The sequence below is a fragment of the Nycticebus coucang genome, chromosome 17, assembly GCF_027406575.1.
Source record: "Nycticebus coucang isolate mNycCou1 chromosome 17, mNycCou1.pri, whole genome shotgun sequence".
In the NCBI taxonomy this organism is placed as follows: domain Eukaryota; kingdom Metazoa; phylum Chordata; class Mammalia; order Primates; family Lorisidae; genus Nycticebus; species Nycticebus coucang.
The window spans coordinates 63,102,002-63,115,008 of record NC_069796.1 but is presented as its reverse complement, the minus strand read 5'-3'; the positions used below and the strand labels follow the sequence as shown (position 1 = coordinate 63,115,008).

Here is a 13,007-nt window from a genome sequence, read left to right as displayed (position 1 = left end):
GCAAGACTCCTTGGCCCAATGTTTAACCCACAGCCAGCCTCCTCCTTGAAAATGGAGCAAGGGGGGAGCAATGGTGGATCCTGTACTTCAGTCATTCCTAGCCACCTTTCTGATTTTTATCATATTCATGAAAATCTATACTTTTATTCACCAAATTTTTTTATTTTTTTTTATTGTTAAATCATAGCTATGTACATTAGTGCAATCAAGGGGTACAATGTGCTGGTTTTATATACAATCTGAAATAATCTCATCAAACTGTTAAACATAGCCTTCATGGCATTTTCTTAGTTATTGTATGTAGACATCTGTATTCTGCATTTAGTAGGTTTTGCCTGTACCCATTCTAAGATGCACCGTAGGTGTGGTCCCACCTATTACCTTCCCTCCACCCTAACCTTCCCCTTCTCTTCCCCTCCCTTGGCCCTTTCCCCATATTCTTGGGCTATAGTTGAGTTATACCCTTCATGTGAAAGTTATAAATGAGCTTCATAGCAGGGCTGAGTACATTGGATACTTTTTCTTCCATCCTGAGACACTTTGCTAAGAAGAATATGTTTCAGCTCCATCCATGTAAACATGAAAGAGGTAAAGTCTCCATCTTTCTTTAAGACTGCATAATATTCCATGGTATACATGTACCACAATTTGCTCCTCCATTCATGGGTCGATGGGCACTTGGGCTTCTTCCATGACTTAGCAATTATGAATTGGGCTGCAATAAACATTCTGGTACAGATGTCTTTGTTATATTGTGATTTTTGGTCTTCTGAGTATACCTAGTAGAGGACTTATAGGATTGAATGGCAGGTCTATTTTTAGATCTCTAAGTATTCTCCAAACATCCTTCCAGAAGGAACATATTAGTGTACATTCCCACCAGCAGTGTAGAAGTGTGCCCTTTTCTCCACATCAACACCAACATCTCTGCTTTTGGGATTTTGTTATGTGGGCTACTCTTACTGGGGTTAGGTGATATGTCAAAGTAGTTTTGATTTGCATTCTCTGATGATTAAGGATGATGAGCTTTTTTTCATGTGTCTGTAGATTGTGCATCTGTCTTCTTTAGAGAAGTTTCTCTTTAAGTCCTTTGCCCACCCTGAGATGGGATCACTTGTTCTTTTTTTGCTAATATGTTTGAGTTCTCTGTGAATTCTGGTTATTAAACCCTTATCGGAGTTACAACCTGCAAATATTTTCTCCCACTCTGAGGGCTGTCTGCTTGCTTTACTTACTATGTTCTTGGCAGTGCAGAAGCTTTTTAGTTTGATCAGGTCCCAGTAATGTATTTTTGATACTGCTTCGATTGCCTGGGGAGTCCTCCTCATAAAATTTTCACCCAGGTCAATTCCTTCAAGCATTTTCCCTACACTTTCTTCAAGTATTTTTATAGTTTCATGTCTTAAGTTTAAATCTTTTATCCAGTGAGAGTCTATCTTAGTTAATGGTGAAAGGGGTGGGTCCAGTTTCAGTTTTTACAGATCGCCAGCCAGTTTACCCAGCACCATTTGTTAAATAGGGAAGCTTTTCCCCACTGAATGTTTTTAATTGGCTTGTCAAAGACCAAATAATGGTAAGTGGCTGGATTCATCTCTTGGTTCTCTATTCTGTTCCAGACATGTACGTCTCTGTTTTGTGCCATGCTGTTTTGATCACTATCTACTTATAGTACAGTCTCAGGTCTGTAGCATGATTCCTCCTGCTTTGTTTTTATTGCTGAGTAATGTTTTGGCTATTCGAGGTTTTTTCTGATTCCACATAAAATCATTTCTTATTATTTCAAGGTCTTTAAAATATGACAATGGAGCTTTAATAGGAATTGCATTAAAATATATATATTGCTTTGGGTAGTATAGACATTTTAACAATGTTGATTCTTCCCAGCCATGAGCATGGTATGTTTTTCCATTTGTTAACATCTTTAGCTACTTTTTTCTTAAAGTTTCATAGTTCACTTTGTAGAGATCTTTCACGTCCTTTGTTAGGTATACTCCCAAATATTTCATCTTCTTTGGCAATACTGTGAAAGGAATAGAGTCCTTGACTGTTTTTTTGGCTTGGTTATTGTTGGTATATATAAAGGCTACAGATTTATGGGTATTGATTTTGTAGCCTGAGAGAGTACTGTATTTCTTGATCACTTCTAAAAGTTTTGTAGTAGAATCCCTAGTGTTTTCCAGATATACAATGATATCATCTGCAAAGAGAGAAAGTTTGATCTCTTCTGAATGTATGTGGATACCCTTGATCGCCTTTTTTTCCCTAATTGTAATGGCTAAAACTTTCATTACAATATTAATGAGCAATGGAGACAATGGGCAACCTTGCCTGGTTCCTGATCTAAGTGGAAATGATTTCAATTTAACTCCATTCAATACAATATTGGCTGTGGGTTCGCTGTAGATGGCCTCTATCAGTTTAAGAAATGTCCCTTCTATACCGATTTTCTTACGTGTTCTGATCATGAAGGGATACTGGATATTATCAAAAGCTTTTTCTGCATCAATTGGGAGAATCATATGGTCTTTATTTTTTAGTTTGTTTATGTGCTGAATTACATTTACAGATTTACGTATGTTGAACCAGCCTTGAGACCTTGGGATAAATCCTACTTGGTCATGGTGTGTAATTTTTTTGATGCCTTATTGGATTCTATTTGTTAGGATCTAATTTAATATTTTTGTATCAATATTCATAGTGATATTGGTCTATAATTTTCTTTTCTTGTTGGGTCTTTCCCTGGTTTAGGGATCAAGGTGATGTTTGCTTCTTAGAATGTGTTGGGTAGTATTTCTCCTTTTCCATATTTTGGAAGAGGTGTAGTAATTAGGTACTAGTTCTTTGAAGGTTTGGTAGAATTCTGATGTAAAGCCATCTGGTCCTGGGCTTTTCTTTTTAGGGAGATTTTTTATAGTTGATGCTATTTCAGAACTTGATATAGGCCTGTTCAACATTTCCATTTCATTCTGGCTAAGTCTTGGTAGGTGACATACATCCAGTTTTGGTTGATTTCTTTCAGATTTTCGTATTTCTGAGAGTAGAGTTTCTTGTAATATTCGTTAAGGGTTTTTTGAATTTCTGAGGGGTCTGTTGTTATTTCATCTTTGTCATTTCTGATTGATGAGATTAGAGATTTTACTCTTTTTTTCCTGGTTAGATTGACCAAAGGTTTATCTATTTTATTGATCCTTTAAAAAAAACTAACCTTTGGATTTATTGATCTGTTGTATAATTCTTTTGTTTTCAATTTCATTTAATTCTGCTCTGATTTTAATTATTTCTTTTCTTCTGCTGGGTTTGGGGTTCTTCCTTCTCCAGTTGCTTGAGATGTCCCATTAAGTTATTAATTTCCTCTCTTTCCGTTTTCTTGAGGAAGGCTTGTAGTACTATACATTTCCCTCTTAGGACTACCTTTGCAGTATCCCTGAGGTTCTGATAATTTGTGTCTTCATTGTTGTTTTGTTCCAAAAATTTGGTGATTTCCTTCTTACTCTCCTCTATAACCCATCTATCCTTCAGCATAAGGTTATTTAGCTTTCATGTTTTTGTATGGGTATGCAGATTCCTGTTGTTATTGAGTTCAACTTTTATTCCATGCTGAGAAGATGCAAGGAATAATTTCTATTTTTTTAAATTTGCTGAGGTTGGATTTGTGGCCTAGGATGTGGTCGATTTTGGAGTATGTTCCATGGGCTGATAAGAAGAATGTGTATTCAGTTTTGTTGTGATGAAATGTTTTGTAGATGTCTGTTAAGTCCAGATGTTGAATGGTTCCATTTAAATCTAAAATTTGTTTGCTTAGCTTCTTTTTGGAGGATCTATCCACCACTGCTAGAGGGGTGTTCAAATCTCTAACTACTGTGGAACTGGAGGAAATCAAGTTGCTCGTGTCTGTTAGAGTTTCTCTTATAAATTGAGGTGCATTCTTGTTGGGTGCATAAATATGAATAATTGAAATCTCATCATATTGAGTATTGTCTTTAACAAATCAGTGTAACCTGGCTTATTGTACCCTCAATGAATCCCCAACAATAAAAAAAAAAAAAACATTTTAGTGAAAAAAAAAAATAAATAAATAATAACATAAAAAAAAATATATATGAAGTGTCCATCCTTATCCTTCTTTATTTCGGTTAGTTTAAAGCTTATTGCATCTGCAAATAGGATTGCAACGCCTGCTTTTTTTCTGCTTTCCATTTGCCTGGAGTATAGATGACCATCCCTTCACCTTTAGTCTATATTTGTCTTTTAATGTAAGATGAGATTCTTGAATGCAGCAGATATCTGGCTTGAGTTTTTGTATCCAGTCAGCCAACCTGTGCCTCTTTAGAATTAATTCTGTATTTGTCTTTTAACGTAAGATGAGATTCTTGAATGCAGCAGATATCTGGCTTGAGTTTTTGTATCCAGTCAGCCAACCTGTGCCTCTTTAGAATTAATTCACATTTTAATGTGAATTTAAGCCATTCACATTAATTGAGAATATTGATAAGCCTTTCGAGGGTCTGGTGGACATTTTTAATTTTTTTGCAACTGTGGAAGTTGGAATTTGATCAAAGTTTTCTGTGTGGGTTTACTTTTGTGGTGGAGGATTATGCTGGTCTTTATGGAGGATAGGTCTGGAATATCCTCGAGATCTGGTTTAGTTATGGCAAATTTCTTCAACATGTGAATGTCATTGAAGTATTTAATTTCTCCATCATAAATTAAGCTCAATTTAGCTGGATACAGGATCCTGGGTTGAAAGTTATTTTGTTTTAGGAGATTAAAAGTCAATGACTATCCTCTTCTAGCTTGAATGGTTTCAGCAGAGAGATCTGCAGTTATTCTAATATTCTTCCACTTGTTGTAGGTGATGATTTTCTTTCATCTGGATGCTTTCAGAATTTTCTTCTTCATATTAACTTTAGTGAAATTCATTATGATGTGTCTGGGGGATGTCTTATTTGGGTTGAGTCGTGCTGGAGTTCTGAAACTGTCTGCTAGCTGAATTTCAGAATCTCTTTCCATGTCTGGAAAGTTCTCTTTCATAATCTCATGGAAAAGTGACTCTGTGCCTTGTGAAGCCACTTCGTCACTTTTGGGGATCCCTATAAGACAAATATTATCTTTCTTCAAATTATCCCAAAGCTCTCTGAGAGAGTGATCTGTTTTTGCCCTCCATTTCTCTTCCTCTTTGAGAGTTTGGGAGCGTTCGAATGCTTTGTCTTCAATGTCAGAAATACTTTCTTCTGCTTGCTCCATTCTGTTATTGAGGGATTTGACTGTGTTTCTCAGATCTTTGAGGGATGCAACTTCTTGTTTCAATGTGTCAAAATCTTTGGTCATTTGGTCTTTGAATTCGTTGAATTCTTGAGGTATCTTTTGGGTTACTGCTTGGAATTCTAGTTCGATCTTATTTGCTATCCAGATTCTGAATTCGATTTCTGACATCTCAGCTATTTGTTTGTGCATCGGATCTTGTGCTGATCAATGGTGCCTGCCCCATTGATCCTTGGGGGAGTTGATCTACCCTGGTTATTCATATTGCCAGAGTTTATTTTTTGATTTCGCCTCATGATTGTTTTTTCACCATTTCCTCTAGCTGTCCTCAGATTTGGGGAGGTGCCTCTCCAAGATTAGACCCCAGTGGGATCACTCTATTGTTGCTGGATCTTTGTAGGGAGTGACCCTGTGTAGCTCCTCTGGGGCTGCCCCAGCCAGGGAGTTCTGGTTGTGGGAGCAGCTCTGGATTGTGACACACTGGAATCCAGCAACATGGCAGGGGCTGGGGGTACACACGGTTCTCAGAGTGCTTGGCGCCCAGTGACTTTGGCTCAGAGAGCTCAAGGCTCTAGCAGTCTCTGGCCAGGATAAGGGCTCTGCACAGAGGCAGGAGGGCTCTGGAGGGTACGCAGCTTCCAGAGTCCCTGGCCAGACGAGCAGGCCAGTGTGGAGGCAGGGAGGGTACAGGAGGGAGGACACGGGGTTGTGCGGCTACCGGAGTTCCTGGTCAGGGTTTGCAGAGGCCCAGTGGGTACAGCTCTTACCAGGGTGTGTGCAGGGGCAGATTGCTGATCGTGGTGCAGCTCTTATGGAGGTCTGGGTGCTGATCACTGATTGTGTGCAGCTCTTATGAAGGTCCAGGCACTGGTAGCCAATCATGCGCAGCTCTTATGGAGTTCCGGGCGCCGCTACATGTGGTGTTTTTACGTTCTTGAGATAGTTCATATAGGATACTGGTCTTCATTTACAACCACCTTGCTATTACACAACCCAGCAATTCTGCTCCTAGATGTTTACCACATATGCGACGTGACAGTGACAGAGGCACTTACATCATGCATGGACTCAGGGCTTCACCAAATTTTTAATTGCCTCATTTTTTCTTAAATTTATTTCAAAAGGAAAATCTGTACCACAGGTCCTATGGGAAACCAGTACCACTTGTTAGACATGGCAGGTGGCAGTAGAAATTAATACAACGAAATGAAAACATTTATCATTATATTCTAAATACAGATTATTAAATGCCAAAGCTTCCACATTACAAAGTAGGGTAAACAAGTATTCGAACGGTGTTAACAACCTACCAGCGTGAAATGGAGATATTCTCCTTGATGGATTCAGCAAAATTAGAAATGACAAGGACTCTCCAATTCAGAGTAAGTGAACTCTAGAGTAGTGAAAATCACAATAGGGTTGGTTATCTGTGACCGGGATTCCTGAGTCTTAGGATGTCCCATGCACTAGATGTGTGGCCTTATAAAAATCACTCAGTTTCTTCATGAGTAAGAATAATCCTACTATCTTCTTGAAATTACAGAGTCAAATACAATCATGCAATTCAATGTAGTTTACAACACAGTGAGGAATTATTAGCATAAAAAGGTGTATATTGAGTGACAACAGCACTTTGAAACCAGAATTTCTAGGTTTTAATCCTCATTCTGCCACTGACTAGCTCTATGAACTTGCCTTAGTTTTCCTATCTATAAAATGGGTATGAAAACATGACAGCTTATATGATTATTGTTAGGCTTGAGTTAACACATGGGAGAGACTTATAACCAGACTTAGAGAAATCAAGTATTGAAGAACTATAAACAAAACAAAAATCTCTAGGAGTTCAGATTATTATTTTTCTGCTCTCCTCAGTGTTTGTAGGAGGTAGTCTTTAAACTTGCTGAAAATCTCAAAAGAAAGGCATTAGGATAGAATAAGAGCCAGACCCCAGGTAACAACCAGCCAGACTCAGAAGTTTCTACTGTGAGGTAGATAGAAAATACCAGTGCTCCCTGAGGCTAGAGGAAGGAAGACATGTTATCTCTGCTTTACTGTACTGCTCCCCAATAAACTGGGTAAAGGACTACTGTCCACCTCCTGTGAGGTCCATTTAGTTTACAAAAGACTGAGCAAGTCTGGGAATATGGAAAAGAGGCCACGGGAGTGGTGTAGCTCAGAACCAGAGGTGCCTGCAACCTGCCCTCTTTACTTTATATTCCCTTCCTTACCTGCCACAGTCTTCCCTGGACTTAGATGTTCAGCTTGCACAGTCCTGGCCCCAGCAGCTGGTGAGAGTGAGGGGGTGAACCTGCCCAAAGGGAACGCAATGCCAGCCCTTATAAGGCCAGAAGCAAGTTCCCCATACTTTACCGCTAAAACTATTTTGAGCGTGAGAATTAATGCCGAGGCTTTTTTAACACAGAGTTCTTCTGCCTCTTTTGTGAGTAAATGATGATTTTCTCAGGATGAACGATTCCTGCCTAATGGACCTCTTAGGAACAGTAAGAGATGCATTTGGACCCAGAGGTGATTATATTCTCAATTACTGTCACTCTTCAGAAAAAGAGAGAGGAGAGACGTCCCATTCACCACTTCTAGTTCTGTGACACTAACCTGTGACAGCATGGAGAAACCACCAAACCATCCCCTCTTTTTCTCCTCTTCCCCAGGGAGCATCCTGACCAGACCAGGACTGGCTTCAACAGTGAGAATCTTCTGCTTCGGGGCTGCACCATCAGAAACACCGAGGTGGCTGTTGGCATTGTCGTCTATGCAGGTCATTGTCTCTGGGTGGTTTCTTTTGTCCAAACTTCCCTTTATCCTTTCTCCTTTATCCCCTCTTCCAAATCCATCTTTAGGCAGTGGGAACTCATAACAGTTCAAAGGAGTAGAGTCATGTAACTTTCCATTTCTCAGCTCAGCAAATGAGACTGACGATCACAATGGTTCACTCAGTCCACAGGAGACATTGTGAGATTCCAAGTTGACATCACTCACCTGAAAAAGATGAGGAGAGGGGAGCACATTCATTCACTCTAATGGTTTCGTGATACTAACTAAATGCAGGATGAAGAAGTATCTCCTTGAGCCTGTGGCATAACCTCACCAAACTGAACAACTTCACCTTTTGTGCTTCAATTTCCTCATTTGTACAGAGGGAAGACTATTTGTATCTGCCTCATAGAATATGCATGAGGATGAAACCACCCGACATAGGGAAAGCTCCCACACTGTCTATAGCAAAGTGAGGGCTCAATGGGTTTTAGTTGCTGGTTTTGCAGTTAAATATTTACTATTATCTTTATTTTATGGCTCCAGATATGGAAGCCTACCTCTCCTTCACACCTTTATTATGCTTTTTAATGAATAAAAGGTAAAAAAATCTCATACTAAAATCTAAAGTCTTGGAGGGACTGTTATATCATCTAATGCCAGCACTTTGCAGATGTTTAACAGATAAAATGAAGAACTGAAGATTTCCTCCACTGCAGACGAAATGCAGTCTCTCTGGAGCATCTGCTGAAACTGAAAGACTCAAACATGTTTCTCTCTGAGTCTTCCACTCACTGGGACACTTTGGAATACTTTTCTTGTTTAGATGCTGTTAAGGTTTTGTTGTATTTGTTGTTATTTATTTAGTTCAGTATGCTTTAGTCCGAGTAGAATCCCACTATTGATGGATATAACCCATGTACCCTAAGATTCACTTCTGAGGATCAAGAAAGGAAAACTGACAGGTCTTTTAATATGTATACCATGGAATACTATTCAGCCATTAAAAAAAATGGAGACTTTACATCTTTCGTATTAACCTGGATGGACGTGGAAGACATTATTCTTAGTAAAGCATCACAAAAATGGAGAAGCATGAATCCTATGTACTCAATCTTGATATGAGGACAATTAATGACAATTAAGGTTATGGGGGGGGAAGCAGAAAGAGGGATGGAGGGAGGAGGGTGGGGCCTTAGTGTGTGTCACACTTTATGGGGGCAAGACATGATTGCAAGAGGGACTTTACCTAACAATTGCAATCAGTGTAACTGGCTTATTGTACCCTCAATGAATCCCCAACAATAAAAAAAAAAAAAATAATGCCACAGTTTCTCTAGATTTCCCTAATTTGTGGGAGGTGGATTATATTTCTCAGTTTAGGTGACTTCTTCTAAGGGTCTTTAGCAATGGAGTTCAATGCCATCTGATAGACCTACCAAACACACATGCACACATAAGTTTAAGAACTTTGCTTCTCTGCCTGAGCAGAGACAAAGAAGAAATGCCAGGTGGGTGACCTGAGTGCTGTATAAGGAGCAGATTTAGACAGGGAGGCAGGCCACCTATGGTAAAATACACTCACATTCTGCATGTCTTGAGAAAGTTAAACTTTCGATGTAAGAGGGAGGGACTACTAATTCCTATCTTGTAGAGTTATAAGGTTCAAATAAGATTATCTATGAAAAGGGCCTACCAATGCCTCAAATATGGCTCTCAAGTATGTGAGCAAACATAACATACTGTTTTTAGTGTTATCTGGAGTGGATTTTCTGGACCTTGTCACTCTTGTGTTTTGGTCCAGATTGTTCTTTGTGGCCAGCAGATGTCCTGTACAATATTTTAGCAGCATCCCATGGCCTCTGCTCACTCAATGCATTACCCCCACCTCCCACTCCAAGCTAGGATAACCAAAAATTTCTCAAGACATTGTCAAACATCCCCTGAGGAGCAAAACCACACCTGCTTGAGATCAATTGGTCCAGAGTTACCATTTCTCCCTTGATATTGTCAGTGGACAAAATAGCAGAACCTCAGGCTCAGAGACCCAAAAAGGCCAAGTTGAGTTTCTAGAAGAAAAAGATCCAATGTAGAAGTCTGTGTAACTTACAACAAACATTTTCTGAGCCCCTATTGTGACTCAGACACTAATTTAGATATTTTGTGTGTATTGATTTCCTTCTACACACACATAATCATTATCTCTCATTTTTCAGAGGAACTGATGTACAAAGGGATTCATTCACCCAAGGTCACATATGCCTTAAGAATAAGTGTCTGTATCCTCAGATCAAGCATCTGCAGAGCTGAGCTCTGCCTGACCCTAGAGCCCACATTCTAACCACTATACCATCCTCCCTTTCCCTTGAATTCAACTCTTGCCAAAAAACAGAGGGTCTCAGATGGTAAGGAGAAAGTGGGTAGAGTAGTCCCAGGACCTCTCATATAGAGCAAGCCTAAGAGGCAGGCACAGAGGCTACTGGCCCATCAGTGCAGTTGGTCTTTGCCCATATTCTTCTGGAATCCCCTTGAACTGCAGCTACTTGAGTCTAATTTTAAGTCCTAGAGTTTATTTACTCCTACTCTTTGTTTGCTATTTAAATCCACTAGGCAACCAGCTAAACTGGCACTAGAGCCATTTGCTTCTAGAGCTGACCTACTTATTAGTTTCCTTTAATTTTGCACAGAAAACATGTGACTTTTTTTTTTTTTGACTGCTAAGGAGTACAGCACAGTAGTAAAATTCAACAGCCCCCCCAAAAGAGGCTCTGTCTAAAGACAAAGTCTCAGTTTGACTCTTAGCTTTTGGCCATGTGGCCTTAGGTACCATGAATTGGTGGAAGGAGAAACTGGGAATCAGAATCTTGGATTCCTGCTGTGATTATGATATACTAATTTATTCTTTCACTTTGGGCTGATCCTTTTTACTTTCTGGTCCTCAGTTTCCCCAACTGGGAAAGGACGTGACTATGAGAGATTAGTAGTTTTGAAACTTTGTCAAATAACCAATGTTATGCAGAACTCCAACACAGGAGTGGAGCTGCTCAAAGTTCATGCTGGGGTGGGGCCTTTGGTCCCTACTAGTCTTGCACAGCCAAAGAATCAAGTATGGAAAATATGGGTCCCAGGCATTCTCCTACACAGGACCTTTACATATACAATTCCCCCAGCTTAAAACTCTCAGCTCCTAACTTCTCTCTGTCCTTTTAGGTTCCCTTTAAATGTCATCTCCTTGAAGAAACCTTCCCTGAGCACTCTCTCTAACACTATCTCTCATCTGCCTGGCCTTTTGTTTACTGTTTATTATTTATTTCATGGGACTGTATCTTCACCAAAATCTGCCTCTCTGTTATATCCCAACATTAGCCCATAACAGCCAGAACGGCACCTTTGTACAAATTAGAAGATAGCTCTTCCTCAAGGCAGCTTACTATCATTTGTCGGAAAGTTGTCATAATAAACTTTCAAATCTTTGACAACTTCAAAACAATCCATGCACGGTAGCTCTGTCATGCCCACCATGTCCCTAGCAGTAGGGGATACTCAAGGAGCACCTGCTGACAAATTGTGTGAAGCCTGCTCCCAGAGGCAAGAGCAGTTCAGGTTAAAGAAGGATGCCTCTCTTTTGCCATACGCTCCTGTGAGAGGAGCCAAGGATATGGTCTAAAACAGAGGGGAACAGAAACCAAGGAACTCATTTCTTCATTTTCTCCCAAAGGCCATGAGACAAAAGCCATGCTGAATAACAGCGGCCCCCGCTACAAACGCAGCAAGATTGAGCGGCGCATGAACACAGACATCTTCTTCTGCATCGGGATCCTCTTCCTCATGTGCCTCATTGGAGCCATAGGTATGGAATGTTCTGGAAAGAACAAGAACACAGTAATCGTCTATTTCTTTGGGCAGGTTGCTCCAATTCTCTTAAGACTCAGTTTCGCAGCCTATAAAATAGGACAAATGAAAAATAAAGCCTACTCCGCCTACTTTATCATGATGCTAATGACATAAAAAGGCAAGTGGAAATCTCTCCTGAAAATACTGTGTGCTCTTTAAATATTAGGAATATCATCCATCATTTATTTGTTCAAGAAATATTGGCAGCACCCAGGCACTGTCTTAGCATGAAAGAATAAGAAGATGAACCAGTCACAGGACCAGTCCTCAAAGAGCTTATATTATAGTCCACCAAGGACTCAGACATGGGAAGAGGCAGAGCAGTGTAGTCTGTCCGGCTACATGGAAGGCTGCACATGGGAACTGTATTGGTTTCCTGTGCTGCTGTAAGACATTAACACACACATCAAATCATTCAAAACAACACAAATTTATTGTTACCACTCTGAAGGTCCAAAATCAAGATATCAGCAGGTTAAAGTCAAGATATCAGCAGGTCTGGTTTCTTCTGAAGGCTCTGGTGAAAGAATTTGTTCCTTGTCTTTTTCAGCTTCTAGTACTTGCCAGAACTGCTTGTTCTGAGGCTCCTTGCCCCATTTTCAGAGTTTACCCCTCTGATCTCTGCTCACATTTCCTCCTTCTTGTCTGCAGCGGCCACAACCACAAGGATGCTTGTGATTATATCGTCTGACTGATTTCTTTATTTTCCATCCAGTTAATCCAGGAAACTCAAAACCAATGACTCAATTATATCTGCAAAGTCCTTTTTGCCATATAAAATAGAATATTCACAGGGCCAGAGATTAGGATGTATTTAGGAGTTGAGGGGATTATTCTGCCTACTACCGGCCTTATGGGAGCATCAACCAGGGGAGTCTTTATTGAAGACACAGCTGCTGGCTCTGTGGGAACATGGCAGAGGCACTTGCCTGAGGAGCCAGGTGGTAGGTTCACGTTTAGAAGCAGAATAGGGCAAGCAGAAGTGAGGAGAGAGTGAGAAAGAGGCCCCCTCTTGGCCCCACGGACAGCATGAGAGAGCACAGAGGAAAAGGAGAATCATTTTGTGGAGCAGTTGG

At 40.1% G+C, this 13,007-nt stretch overlaps 1 protein-coding gene across 2 annotated transcripts in view; it reads left to right on the top strand.

Annotated features, from left to right (window-relative positions):
• ATP10B (ATPase phospholipid transporting 10B (putative)) overlaps positions 1 to 13,007 on the top strand; it is a 443,089-nt gene that overhangs the window by 368,937 nt on the left and 61,145 nt on the right. For both annotated transcript variants that reach the window (XM_053567374.1, XM_053567375.1), the window contains 2 exons: positions 7,935 to 8,041; positions 11,756 to 11,887. In XM_053567374.1, coding sequence (XP_053423349.1) covers positions 7,935 to 8,041; positions 11,756 to 11,887 — 239 coding nt within the window. The remainder of the gene's footprint in view (positions 1 to 7,934; positions 8,042 to 11,755; positions 11,888 to 13,007) is intronic.